Genomic DNA, 14,971 nt, shown 5'->3' on the forward strand with positions numbered 1-14,971 from the left:
GATCTCTTCCGTTCCACATTATTATACAGTATCCACTTTTCATTGCCCATCACAATTTGTTTTAAAAATGGAACATTTTCACTACGTTTAAGTAGAGAATCACATGCAGAAATATGGTCAAGAAGGGTTTTTTTTGCTTAACTTATGTGGAACCCAAACATCAAAGCGATGAACATAACCAAGCTGGTGCAAATGATTTTCAATGCTTGATTTGGATATTTTGAGTGTGTCGGCTATCTCCCACGTGGTATAATGTTGATTGTTCTCAATTAATGTCTCATTTGATTCCTATCAACTTCAACTGGTCTACCTGACTGTGGAGCATCATCCAGCGAGAAATCTCCAGCACGAAACTTCGCAAACCACTTTTGACGTGTTCCGTCAGTCACAGCACCTTCTCCATACACTGCACAAATCTTTTTTTTTTTTTTGCATTTCAGCTGTGTTTTAACCTTTCTTGAAATAATAAAGCATAATATGATGAAAATGTTGCCTTTTTCCTTCCATCTTCAATGTTAAAATGGCTACACAAAAATTCATCAATTTAATGTCTTTTTTTAAATGCACGTGGATATGACAGCTATCACATACAATCTAACAAAATTGTTTCGAGTGAAGTTAAAGACAACTAAATGCTACTAGAGCCATCTTATGGAAAATAACGAACAAACATTTTGACCAACCCGATAGAAAGCAGACTGAATCAGCAATGATTATCTTATACTTCTGATGACTGCAAATACCCAAATCTCTACCAGCAATAAATTGCCTTTCATTTTCATTGTGGTATCAAACACATATGTGATTTTAATTTGCCAGTTTCTCCAGTCTCAATTCAGATCTCTACATCTCTTGTCCACCAGAAGAACAAGGTAATGATGGGGGGAAAACAGAAGAAGAAAATCTCAGTGATATATGCCTGGTCCTTTCCAAATAAGTGAGCCATACCCTGGGGGGAGGGGATATAATAATAAGAGGTTATAGAATACACAGAGCACCAGACTGTACTCAAAGATTTGTGAGAATTTTTACATTAAAACAATTCTGTGCATATCATGGAGGAGAATGCAAACTCCGCACACGTGTTTAAGGTAAAACAAGAGACTTTGCAGGAATTCCACGCCCGCTCGAGCCTCAGCAGGCACACTCCAGGCCCTCCGCCTCGCCTTCACTCAGGTCTGTGTGTTCTCCCCTGGCGCACTCTCAGCAGTGATGCCATGTGCTCAAAACACTGCCATGTGACCCATGGTATCCTGCACAGATGACATTACCATGCTTTACCAACCAAAGCAAAAACACAATTTTCCTGGTCATTTCCCCTAGAAGACTCGTAAGTTGGTATCTTAGATGTTAACATGATCCGAATAGACGAGGATAAGGGAGGGCATGGGGAAACATTATAAATTGTTAGTTTCAAAACCATTAGTTCTGAAGGTGATCACATTTCTTCTAAGAAATACCTATTACAGTAAATTCAAGTATTTATGGGAGGCTAATTCTCAGTTGTTTTTATTTTTATGGCTTGTAAAATGCTTTTATATCTACCCTCTCTTCTAACCTTCAAAACATTCCAGTGAAGTATACAGGAGAGTATTATCCCCATTTATAACTGAGGAAATCGAGACCCAGTAAGCTTATGAGCTGATTTCCAGCCTCTCTCTCAGCTCCAAACCCACCCTTGCTATACACTGCTCGTGATGCTGGGACTGGGGGCCTGAGAAAACACCCCTCCTTGGACAGCCGTTATGCTCCAACAATAACAGACACCAGAGGGACAGGGCAAGGCTGGACGGAGGAAGGAGAGGGAATTTGTTCCCTTGTTCGCTTGCTTTCACTCAACAGTAGCTCTGTACCCTGCAGCAGCTGTTTGTCCCAGTTTCTGTTTATTTCTGTACGCTTAGACCCAGCCTCATCCTGCCCCCTCGGCAATACCAGCACCAGCTGGCTGCCACCCCCTTCTCCAAGGTTCAAGAACCAGCTCTGCAGGGGCCTCACCTCCAAGCATCTAAATTCTAAGAATCCCAGCTCTTCCTTTTGTTCCTTCAGCTTCTCTGTGTTCCCTTTCTGCCTTCTCAGTCCTCTAGTACTTGTTAACCAGTTCCATATATTAAACTCTCTCTGATAAAATAACAGCTGTGGTTTTTGTTTTCCTTAATGGACTCTGACTGATAAACCAGCCTTTCTGAATCAAAATCAAAACTCTGAACAATACACCTGAGATGTAAGAGACTGAGCAGATATACACAATAAATAGATGACAATATATTAGAATTCTTGATGGGAACAGATAATGGTAATAGATAACATCTTGTGCCAACTTGGCAAGTCTTGGTAATATGATTGTGGTAAAATCTCAAGCTGGCTTTGTTTTCTACCCACCCTGTCGGTATACCTGTTTTTCCCCAAACAATTTTTCTGTTTTCCCTTAAGACGATGGTTTACCAGCCTCATCTAATTGCTTCTTTCTGAGACTCATCTGTTAGTTTTCACAATATCCAGTTTTGTAGTTTTCCTGGGCAATTTTATAGCTTTTCTTCAGGCTATTGTTTAAGGTTGTCTTAACAATTTATATAATTTCTTTATCATTTATATGCACTTACTCATATTTCTTTATAATTTATATATTTTAGATTTTCTAGTGCATTATAGTTTTAAAATATTTCACACTTACCAGTGCCTTATGGTTTTTAAAGTAGTTTCTGCTTCATAATTCATTTGATCCTTACAACAGGTTATCAGAGAATAAGAATATTTTGTTCACGTCTCATAGCTATTAAGGGGCAGAACTTAATTCTTCTTGGTAGTTGTCAATGTGATATTCCCTAATCTTCTGATGACAGTGGTAGCACAAATATTATTATGATTATTTCATAGACTCAGAATTGAAACTTAACTTACATGCCTCATCAAAAACAACTGAATTCCTGCCAGAGTTGAAATTAGAATAAAAAATGAGAATTTCCTGATTTTTGGTTGGATCTTTTCTCCATATGGAACAAAGGCCTTTTAGTTAAGACATATTATCAGGTCTTATATCTTTAACTTATGAAGCAAAATAAAAAAGTTTAAAAAGGAAAAATAAAACTTAAATATAACTTGTCAGTTTTAAGTTTCTTTATATCATAAAATGAACATATATAATGTTTACCTGGAATTTTTTGAAGTACATTAAGAAGTAATAGTTAAATATTAAAGTTGTTTTGAGAATACTCAAAATATTTTTAGTCTATTCAATATTACTCTTCAAAACTTGGGTATGTTAATGCATGAAATGCTCTAAAACTTTAGTGTAAAATCAATTTAAGGCAATAATTTTTTCCTACCTCGTTAATAATTCATTTTATTTCAGGAGAGAGAGTCCACTAAAAACTTCGCAGAATTTAATTCATCAACCAGAGGTAGATTTTATTTCCATTTTATGCTAATACTGTAGCATAAAGTCGGTAATAGCTAGTTTTCTAAATGATTTACTGTAATTGTGTGTTTACCTGTGCACACAACACATGCATACTATAGATAGTGGTAGAAAATTAGAAGACTTGCAGTAGCATTTTTTGGAGCTTTTTGATTATCTTCTTGGAAAAACAAAAACCAAATATTATAGGGATAAAGTAGAATGGGATTTAATAGTCACTAGATGCAATATTAAGTTTTAGGTTTTCCCAAGTAAGTGAAAATATCCTATCAGCAAATGGATTTCTCCTATACTGTCCTGAATGTGAGGAAAGGTTTTTGGCTTCTTCATTATTGAATTAGATGAATGATATTGATTAAATGAGATAACACATAAGAAAGCATCTGTCATGGGGCTTAGACCATTATAGCTTGTCAGTACATGTTAGTTTCCTTTTCTTCTTCCATATTCCTGATGATTTAGGGCATTCAGGGAGAGACACATATACTGACACTCACCCTTCTGCCCTGTGTGTCTCATGAAACTCCACATAGGCCTAGCTCTAATTCTCCTCGCTTACCTGGAGGCTTAGCTTGATAAGTGGATTACAGAGTCCTTTCTTAATTCCCTGACTCTCATGGTAGTCTGTTTGCCTCTCTAGAAACGAGGGCATTCTTGCATTTGAAATCTGAAATTTCTGTCACTTTATCAACCTTACGTGTTTTCCTTTGGCATTCCCATGTGCTTTCACCTGAGCCTCTTCAGGAAAGGGGTTTCAGCTTGAGAGGATGATTGTCAACAGAGTCAGCAGAATTATAGAAAATACTTCATTCGGAATTTTCTGTAAAGTTGACTATAAGTGAGTTTTTCCCTTTTTAAAAAGTTGGAATAGAGGCTTCCCTGGTGGCGCAGTGGTTAAGAATCCGCTTGCCAATGCAGGTGGGTTCTAGCCCTGGTCTGGGAGGATCCCACATGCTGCGGAGCAACTAAGCCCATGAGCCACAACTACTGAGCCTGTGCTTTAGAACCCCCAAGCCACAACTACTGACCCCGTGCGCCTAGAGCCTGAGCTCCGCAACAAGAGAAGCCACGGCAATGAGAAGCCCACATTGTTTTCCCTTTTAAAGGATAGGGAAGGATGTGAAGGACAATTTGACCTTGAGATCAGGTTATCCAGTGATAGCAAGGCTGTTGGAAAGAGAATTAAAGTTAACCCTGAAATTATTGCCTCCTTCCTCTTCATATGCTTTATCTAATTTATTACCAAGATCTATTATTCTTCTTCACAAATCACTCTCAAATTTGCCCTGTTCTTTTCATTCTTCCTGCTGCCACCTGAAGCTCAGTCTTCACTTCCCTGGTATCTCTCACTCTAAAAGATTCTGTGTACCATTTAAAAATAATCATCCCAAATATTCTAAAGTATTTTTCAGTATTCTTTCCCATCATCCTCTTCTCCTCACTAAATTGTACAATGTATGGTCAATAGGGAAAAAATAATCCCCTCAAATGGCTAGTTGAAGAATGTGTATAGATGACAAATTCTATCTTGCTGAGCTGGAAGCAGGAATGTTCTAACGCTTTTGACCTCATCTAACCCTTTTGACCCCATGTTCCAAGATTCAACACCCTCTTATAATTGGGGATATTATGAGATGAGCTTCGGATCCATCTAAAAGCCCAGGTATAATTTTTATGGCTAAGTATCAAATGTCTGTGTGATCCTGCACAGTAATTGGAGGTGTCCCGGTGTAGGGGAGCCACTGCAGGGACTGATTCTGCATCAGGTCTGGGAAATCTGCTTCTGAATACTGTTAAACTCTTGTGTTTTCCTGGATACAACAAAAAACATAGAAGTTCCATGACAGACCTTTTATGTTTAGGTTTTATTTTTTAAATTCTGTATGAAAATTATCCATGAGTGTATTTCTTACCAACTATCTAGATGACATACGCCTAATGTAGTGATGTTTTTCCTTTCTACCAGGTTTTTGTTGAAGAGGGTTTGAAGCTTGCTTCAAGTGTGCAAGCTTTCTCAAAAACAGGTAATGCATGTATCCTTTCCTGGTGCTGGTGGTGATGTCATAAATACCCACTTTGAGGGTATATTATTAAGCTATAAAGGTATTTAAGGTTTAAAAGATGTAGTTTCAGGGGCTTTGCTGGTGGCGCAGTGGTTGAGAATCTGCCTGCTAATGCAGGGGACGCGGGTTCGAGCCCTGGTCTGGGAAGATCCCACATGCCGCGGAGCAACTAGGCCCGTGAGCCACAACTACTGAGCCTGCGCGTCTGGAGCCTGTGCTCCGCAACGGGAGAGGCCGTGACAGTGAGAGGCCCGCGCACTGCGATGAAGAGTGGCCCCCGCGTGCCACAACTAGAGAAAGCCCTCGCACAGAAACGAAGACCCAACACAGCCAAAAAAAATTTTTTTAAATAAATAAATTAATTAAAAGAAGGCTCAACATTAAAAAAAAAAAATAAAAAATAAAAAAAAAATAAAAGATGGAATTTCATTGGAGTTGTTATAACTTCCTTATTTACATTTTAGCTGAAAGATGATGATAAGCTTATGCTTCTCCTGGAAATAAACAAGCTTGTTCCTCTGTGCCACCAGCTCCAGGCAGTAACTAATACACCTTTGCAGAATCAAGTGTTTCTAAAGGTAAAAGGAAGGGTGGGACATTCAGGAAAGCGCTTGAGAAACTTTCACACTTCTTTTTTTATTAGGTTAGCTTCCAGCCCCTTTTTCTTCAAATAAAGTGTTAATACCCACAGAAGAACAATTTATTTCCATTTTTCCTGCCTTGACTGCAAGAACTATTTATCATCTGCAGTTATAACTGACCCCAGGAAGTAGTAGGTTCACCAAGTAAATTAGCTTTTTGGACATGATTAATACCATAGCACGGAGCAGCTACCCTTAAATCCCAACATCATCACCTGACTAACTAGGGCACAGACCCCTCAGAGTAAAGGGCTTCTGTTGTTTGTTTTAGGGAGTTTGAGTGCAAAAAAGTAGAGTGCAAAGAAGGGGGTTCACTGCCACTATTTGGTGCCTTTGAGAAGCTCCTAAACCATCTGAAATAGAACAGGTTGATTTTCCATCCATTCTTCCTGGGGTTCCATGAAATTGGCATGAGACTTGGGCAACAGTCCCTGCTTCTGTGTTCTGGGACCTCAGGTCATCAAGTCAGCTCAGATGCCTTAATCTGTATACCCTTTGAGATCCCTTAGATTTCTATAATGAAGAAATTTTTACCATTTTCAAACTAAATAAATGCTAAAGTCTTTTGAAGACCTCCTTATAAGAATTTGATTTGCTTGCTTTCTGTCACTATAGGTTGATAAGAGTATTACAAAGACAAGATGCATAATGGCTACTTTGGTCCAACTTCTCTCACTTTGCTATCAACTGCTGAAGAAGGTAAGATAATTTGTGTATCTTAAACTCACATTTAAAAAATTAGTCTAAAGGAAAATGCAAAAGAAAATAGATACTATTTAATTTTGCAATTTTTATTAAAAGTAAAGCAGAAAAGAATTGTCTTAATTGTTTCCAGCTTCAAATGGAAAACAACAGATGGGTCTCAGTTACAAATAAAGATTCTGTGGACAGTAAAACTTGAGAAGCTTTTGAGGTCAGATCTCTGGAACACCATGTGGCAAAGCTGACATTTTTATAAAGCAAACAATCCTTTATATTTCAGAAATACAACAATTTTGTAAAGAAAACAAACTGAAATCTTGCTTTATTTTCTGATCATGAAACCGATTGTGAAGCTTTCTGAGAACTGTAAATGCCACGGTAGTTGCTATATTTCTAATTGCAGTGTGATTTTAAATGGGACATTGCCATGAATAATGTTTCTTAAAAGTCAAACCAGGGGGCTTCCCTGGTGGCGCAGTGGTTGGGAGTCCGCCTGCCGATGCAGGGGACACGGGTTCGTGCCCCGGTCCGGGAGGATCCCACATGCTGCGGAGCGGCTGGGCCCGTGAGCCATGGCCGCTGAGCCTGCGCGTCCGGAGCCGGTGCTCCGCAACGGGAGAGGCCACAAGAGTGAGAGGCCAGCGTACCGCAAAAAAAAAAAAAGTCAAACCAAATATCCCTACTGTCTTAATGACAATTTAATCCAAAGAAGCTATTTTGAATATATGCTCACCTTTGGCACATTTTACCCTAACTTCCTATTTTTTTAAATTTAAGCTTATCATCTTAAATGATAATTTAAGTTTATCATCTACTATACCAATTTGCAGCAGAAGAGACAAGTAGTCTGGGTGATGCAGGGTTGTCCTTAAACCTGTGGACTCTTCTTCAATCTCTCCGTCCACTGAGTATGACTGGACCTCCACTGTCCCCTGTCACAGATCATCCATGTCGGGAGCACACGTTTGTTCTCTAGTGAGGGTTTCACAGAGCACAGGAAATCTGTTGTGATGCATGTCCCTCTCCCACCCAAAAGCAGGGTCATGGAGCTTACTCCACGGAATCCTGGAGGAACTCACTAGCAGATGGTTTTAGTTCTCGTTGTAGCATAGCTGGCCTGTCTGCCCTGAATATTAGCTGGAATCCTAAGCTTATTTTACTGGCTTAAAAAGCAGTTTTTGTACATCTCAGTAGTAACTGATGGAACAGAAGATAGAACACAGAGAACAATTGAACTAAGCTGTTCAAAATAATTTGAGTAAGTATACATATGTGCCTTTGGAATATTCATTAAATAAATGACTTTAGTCTTTTTAATTTTAGGGTTTAAAGCTTTTGTTTTTGTGGGGTGGGTTTTGATTGAAGGATCTGGTTATAAGTTCTGTCTTTATGGTGTAGTATAGTTAACTTTGTTTTTTGTGCTTGTATCCCGATGCTCTGAAATTTATTTTGAAATCTAACGGGACATGTCAGTTGCCAAATGGCAGTAGTTCTGTAGGCTCGTCTGATGATCGGCATCTGGGTCAGCCATCACAGTCAATGTTCACAAGATCCTGAAGAACCACCAGTTAGCTAGTCAATATTTTATTGAAGGAAACTTGAATTTACTGTAGGCCTTGGAGAGAAAATGGGATGCACTCAGCTTGGTTATGACCCTTATAAAATAGTTCTTTATAAAAATCATCAAACATGATTTTTATGCCCTGAAACCAAAATACTCTTTTAAATTACAATGGAAATAATGGGAAAATGATGTGAGGTAATGTTATATGTAAATAGATACATAATTCTTTTACTATCTTTAGTATCTTTGTCTTATGACACCTTTGGGAACCGTTTGTGCTGAAATGGGAATTTGCTGGCTTGTGCTTACACTTTCAGCTCATAGCACTATCAGAGTAGATGTTTGAAGAGTTACTACCTGTATCATGTCCACTGGGTACACTTAGGGGAGAGTTAGGGTTAAAAGAAGTTTCCTTGTGAGTCAAAAATAATTTTTAAAAATTTATTTACAAAAGAGTTTACATACCTGAAATGAGAATCCTCTTATTTAAATGCAAGTGGTGGTAGAAAGGGATAACATCACTTCAACAGCATGATAGAGAACCAAAAGAATTTACATGTCAATGATAATCGTTTTATTTAAAACCATATAGTTATATGTATGTATGTGTTGCAGCCCTTAAGGAAAAATAAGTTTTAAAAGTCCTTTTATTTGAAATTCAATGTAAACAAGTATACAATTTTAAACCATGAATTCATAGTTTTTCGCTTATTGTTTAAATGATGTGAAAGCTTTTGTTCTGTTCAAAAGCATCTGTGTCTTCAAATTCCAGGAACCTCTCGGGAACTTCCTCACTGGTTACTCTGTAACTAGAGTGTGAGACGGAGTGACCACAAATGCACATGTTACTTCGTACAGCATTATAACATTGATATTTCCATGTTAGCAAAGCCCCTTTCAAAGCCTCTTCATGTGTCCCTCATTAAGAAGCCAGTGTTCCAGTGCTACATTGTTCAGAGTTAGAGGCCGACCCATAGACATAGAGAAGGTACACTCTACACCCTGCCTCTTCCCAGCAACCTGAGCGGGGGAGTTGGGGCAGAAGGGGTGGGACCAGACGTTTTGGTCGTGTCACACTGAAGCAGATTGGGTAAGAAAGGCCGGTTGTTGTTCAACTTCAAAGTGTGGAAAATTGAGGCAAAAACAATAACCATGACATAATACTCAAACAGAATCACATCAAAACCTAGTATTTACTAATGGGTTACAGGATGATGGGTAAATTTTTTTTTATTTTGCTGTGTTTTCTGTCTTTTTCAAATTTTCTTCAACGTGCTTTGTTTGTTGGCTTTTAATCAGAAAAACAAAACGTCTGTTGCTTGCCAGTTGTTAGAAAGAGAAAAGCAAAAGAACAGAGTGAGTACATGGGCAGGCAGATCTGGGAGGCTGAAGACAAAATGGAATCAAGGCTTGTTATGCAAGACAAAGAAGGAAACCTAGGTCAGGTTTTCAATCAGGCCTCCCTGCGGATGGCTGGCCGGGTGTGAAGTATGCTTCAGCATCTCTGGTTCTTCCTTAGTGCACTGACTGGTAGGCCAGGTAAGGATAAGAATGCCCTTTTGTTTTCACTCAATCTTAATCCTCATGAGGTCGCTGTTGTGGCATTGATGCGTTTCACCACGACTTCTTCATACTGTTTTTGTGTCAGTAACCCTTCTGTTATGCTTTTACTTTCTTCAAACTTGGGCAACACAACTGCAATGTATCCTTCGGTGGATGGCTAGAAGGGAAATAGAATATATAATACTGTCAAATGGTAAAAAATCAGGTAAAAAGTGTGTGGATGGGATCTTACTTCCCCAGACCCGTTTACCTTCTCTTGAAGAATAGATGGCTTATGGAGAATGTTTTCATTCACTTCCATCAACCGTCCTCTAACACAGCTATTTAAAGAAAATATTGCTTTGAAGAAAAATATTATCTTCTTTGTTTCTCCAAAATTATGGTTAAAAAGTAACTCACCTAGATATGGTGTATTCTTCTCCATCAGAGCAGTAAATCTTACACAGAGGTGCAAGTTCTGTTAGAAACTGTGCCCCCTGATAATAAAAGGGAAGAAAAAATTGATTGATGTACACTTGCACTTTTCTTTGTGAGGCAGCCCTCACAGTTACAATAGGATATATTCCTGGAATTAGTGTTTTAAATAAAAATGACTTAAGTACAGAAAAACCATTCATTTATTCAAATATTTATATATTAAATGCCTCTATGGGCTAGGCACCATCCTAGGTCTAGGGGAAAAGCAGACTAAGACAAATGTGATAATAGTTTAGTTACATATTAAGAATATATTTTATCTTAACTTATTATACTTTATATTTAACTGTACATGAGAAAGCTGCACATAGCCAAGTGTAAAGCCTTCAAAAAGGGCAGGAAAATCTTACCAATAAGCATAACATAAAATTCAACATTATAGAGAATGATCGCAATATTGTATATAGTTTCATTAAGATTCCTACCTTATTTTTATATCAGAACTTAATAGAGAAAGGAACTTCTTTATTAGGTCAATCACTGAGACTTTCTGGAGAAGGGATATTTTTCTAATTTTAAAAAAAGCAATTTGAGGAAAATTTGCAAAACAGAAAAGTTTTAAGTAGCATATAGAGTAACTTACCCATTATCCTATAACCCGCTAGCAAATACTACATTTTGACATATGTCTGTTTGAATGTTGTGGCACGGTTATACTTTCATGTACTCCACTGTATGGATATATCTGGGGAGGTTCTGACAAATATCTATCAAGTCGGCCACAAAGTTCATGCAGGTTTTTCCCTAACATGAAAAACCAGAGCGAAATTTTTGGCCAACCCATTACAAGGAGGCTCATGGGAAATGGATGCAAGCATGTCTCATGTATTGCTCTTTTTTCCCAGGAATTTTTACTGTAGTGAACATCTGAGGTCAAGATGCTGTTCTTTATGGCCTCTTTCCCACTCACAACTTTATTAGACAGCATTCAGGTGTTACTGCATGCGCTTCACTCCTCTGCCTGTGGGTACTTCGTTTGAAAACACTAGTCAGTGTGACTCCCCACTTTTGGGAGGAGGGGCTGGGGATTTGTCCCAGATGGTTTGTCTACCACTGGCTCTGTGTCAGAAAGAAGTGTTTTAACCCCTTTTGGTCACCTCCCTTGGGAGAATAAATGATGGGCAGTGCTGAGAGGCGATCAAAGCTTATCTGCAGTGGGTTCCATGTGCAGGTCCCTCTGCGTTCCTCAGTAGTAACAACAGTGTTACTAGTTTGGACAAAGATTGATCACAGGAACATCACAAGCACTAACTGTTTTACTTGTAATTTGTAGACTTTTAAGAATGGTCCATGCTTTTTAAAGTCCACTTGCTTCCTGAGTGAGGAAAAATCAATAATTATAAGGAAGGTTATTAGGGGCCATCAGGCCTACAAAGGGGAGTGTAAACAAGGGTCTTCCAGAACAGTGAGGTAATTAGCAGGAACTCTTAGTATGAACTCAGTAAATGAAGGACCTAAATCATCCACGGAAACTTTCCTTTCCAGGGGGTTTGTCAGGATAGTTTAGTATGGTTTTGAGTTGTCCTTGGTGTGATACCCTCCTTTAACAGTAAAATGTCCAGCTTGCCTAGAATTGTAGAGGGCACAGGTGACATTTTCTATAACTAGACACTATGTGGAGGTAGAGGGTGTAGCTAGATGTGTGTTAAATTGCAATGAGTTAGGAATGGCAACTGATACGAAGCAAATACTGTATATTTTCCCAGATTGATTTTTTTTACTACCTCAGGACTTTATTTTTACTTTTAAGTTCACATGTGAAAATTTATGATAAAGAAGTATTGATCACCTAACTTTTACAGATTTCGAAATACTGGCTTAACGAAACAGGAAGGGACAAAATATCTTGTTATATTGGTATCAGCGTTGTTCTTTCCAAGGCCCACCTTCTCCATCCTTCATCCTGGGGATGATAGGGATGGTGGCCCAGAAGCTAGTATGACAGATAATATACCTTCTGAAATACCTCATTTTTTTGGCCTGAGGATTTCCTTAGAGCTTAAGTATTCTTAAAATCATCTCTAAGTGCCAGGGAAGTATGCTGAGCATGCAGTACTGGGTTCTAGGACTGGCTGGCTTTACCATTATTATGACAATAGAGGATTTAGGTAGAGAAATACAGGAACATACCCGCTTAAATTTCCCAGAGACTTTGTTCTGAAGTCTGCTACAGTTGGTACTGATTTGATAGGAAATGCTTTTAATTACTTTTCCACTTTGAAGAACTGGATGGGATCCTGCCAGTGTGATGACACATATTCTATGAGGAGCAAAAATTGATCCTGTATTATTGCTTGGTATGATTCTTCTTCCTGTAACACAGTATTCCTCCTGGCACAAGAAGAGCTGAGCTGACATTTGTTTAGTCAGCCTATCATTTCCCCCCATTTTCCTCTGGCTACTACTGGAGCTTACCTGAAGAGAAGAATGCAGTAATAAAAATGGGGAAAATGGGACTGAATTTCCTTTCCCAAAAGGGAAGCGTACCACAGGTGTTTAGACAGCACCGAGGAGGAAGACAGAAAAGTAAGGCATGCCGGTATGGACAGGATACCATCTGAGCTTCTACCCTAGCCCTCTCCACGGGCTTGGCCACTTCAGTGGTCAGGCACAGGCTGGTTTCTTGAGGTAGTAGCCGACTCAGGGTGTGGTCCTCCATTTGGATGTTTGGGTAAGCAAGTTTATTTGTTTAGCCTAGGCACTGAAAGACTCATTCTTGTCAACCAAACTCCTACTATAAATAATACCATCTCAATACAGTGGAAGATAATCATTTAATGAATATTTATTCAATGCAAGACCATACCAGGCTACAATGGCAGAAAAAAGATTTCTTTTGATCATTTAAAATTCCCAATTTGCTTACCGGTTAGAGTGTTGGAGTATACAGTGGTCCTCACAGGGTTTTCCTTTGACATCTAGAAAAAATGAATGAGTCTCACGGCTGTTGAGTCAATATTTACTACCACTGTGTAGTACTTTCTTTGGTTCATAGACGTAGTTAATTATGAAGGCAGGACACATATATCACTGGTATCCCTTCATTACTCAAAAAGATATACCTAAAGGCTGACCATAAAGTATTTAAAGACATCTGGTCCAGATGGAACCATTCATTCAATGTTAAAATGATGACTAACTCTTTGCTCCACCTTTTTTTATCCTCACTTTAAAATGAGTACAGTCATTTCTATTAGAAAAAAAGTGATTAGTAATGTATTCTTTATTTAATTTAGTAGCATGCTTTGTCGATCAATTTTAGAGAGACAACTCATTCCGGTTCGCTCAGGACTGTCCTGATGTTAGTGCTGAAAGTAATGGATTCCCGAAAACACCTCAATCCAGGGTAAACTGGACAGTTGGTTACACAAAGTCTGGCTAATAAAACGTATGCTATTGTAAAATATTTCAGTATTGTGAAAGATGAGTACACCTATTATCCCTAAATGAATGGGAGCAAGTTGGGTTAGAGGAGGGTCCCCGACGATGCTCTCATCGCTGATATTTGCTGGGTACACAAAGCTGTACAACAGGATACCTACTTCTAAGTGGCAAATGTGTAATACCAGCGACTTCCTTTAAGTAAAACTGTAGATTCTGCTTTCTAAATGCCTCTATTCTAACCCACCCTCTCCTCTCCATCCCTATGCCTCTACCTTAGTTTAGACCGCTACCATTTAAATCACTTTATGTATCGCCTCTTCTTGGAGGACTGAGCCCCTCAAATCCCTTTAGGCACTCAAGGAGATTGCAATCCAGCTCCTGCCTCCCTCGGGGATCTCACCTTAGTCTACCATCTTCCCGCAAGCGACCCACCCTCGTGAACTCGCACTGCGCTCGCCCTACCCAGGATGCACCCTGCTGTTTTCCACGGCCTTGCAAATGCCATTCCCTTGGCCTACAGAGGAACAGAGAGATCCAGTTCCTTCTGACGTGGGGAGGAAGCGCTGGGGAAGGTGCGTGTGGCTTATGATCTCTCATCATAGTCCCTATACTGTCGGACAAATTGGGCCCAGAAGAGACTGACATCATTCTCCACTTACCCGCTTTGTACCAGCGAGTGAAGTAACGATCCACAAGCGACGGCACCGCGGGCTCCGCAGCTGAGGCTGCCACAGGGGTCTCGGGCTCGGTAGCCATGGCGACCTCGGGTGCTGCAAACCCCGCCTCCTGGGACCTGTACTCTTCCTCCCGCTTGCCACGGAGGAAGGTGTCTTTCCGGCGTGTAGCCGAGACACGCGCGCTGCGCGCACGCGCGCTGCTCCCTAGGCTCCGCAGGCTCCACCCACCGGCCCCAGTTAACTGAGCTTTGGCGTCTGACGTCAAGGCGGGGGTCAAATACAATAGGCTGGGAAGGAGGATGTAGGGATAGGGGGCGGTGGCCAGCGCAGCTCCACATATATCTTTGCCGGGAGACGGAGAAGGCAGGCCGCGCCCCCTCCGGCTCAGGACGTCACTCCGTCGCCGCTCGGCGTGTGTCGGGCTCTCTTCGCTTGCGAGTACATGCTTCGCAGGTCGCACCTCCGCCTGGCTTCACCACTACCGG

At 39.9% G+C, this 14,971-nt stretch overlaps 1 protein-coding gene across 1 annotated transcript; it reads right to left on the reverse strand.

Moving 5' to 3' along the window:
• Positions 1–9,967: 9,967 nt before the first annotated feature.
• On the reverse strand, positions 9,968–14,565 carry LOC136124927 (protein Abitram). The gene is made up of 6 exons (XM_065879746.1): positions 14,469–14,565; positions 13,292–13,343; positions 12,556–12,685; positions 10,348–10,424; positions 10,199–10,268; positions 9,968–10,105 (listed from the first exon to the last, which is right to left on the reverse strand). Exons 1-6 carry the CDS (start codon positions 14,563–14,565, stop codon positions 9,968–9,970), a joined length of 564 nt encoding a protein of 187 aa, XP_065735818.1.
• Positions 14,566–14,971: the final 406 nt, after the last annotated feature.

Source organism: Phocoena phocoena, chromosome 6 (assembly GCF_963924675.1).
Source record: "Phocoena phocoena chromosome 6, mPhoPho1.1, whole genome shotgun sequence".
Taxonomy (NCBI): Eukaryota; Metazoa; Chordata; class Mammalia; order Artiodactyla; family Phocoenidae; genus Phocoena; species Phocoena phocoena.

Excerpts from the sequence above, each read along its gene's own strand:
- LOC136124927 (XM_065879746.1), bottom strand. The coding sequence starts at position 14,565 with ATGGCTACCGAGCCCGAGACCCCTGTGGCAGCCTCAGCTGCGGAGCCC. Across the intron at positions 13,344-14,468 it reads CACTCGCTGGTACAAAGCGG|ATGTCAAAGGAAAACCCTGT; the intron begins GTAAGTGGAGAA and ends CATTTTTTCTAG. Across the intron at positions 10,106-10,198 it reads CATCTATTCTTCAAGAGAAG|CCATCCACCGAAGGATACAT; the intron begins GTAAACGGGTCT and ends TTTCCCTTCTAG.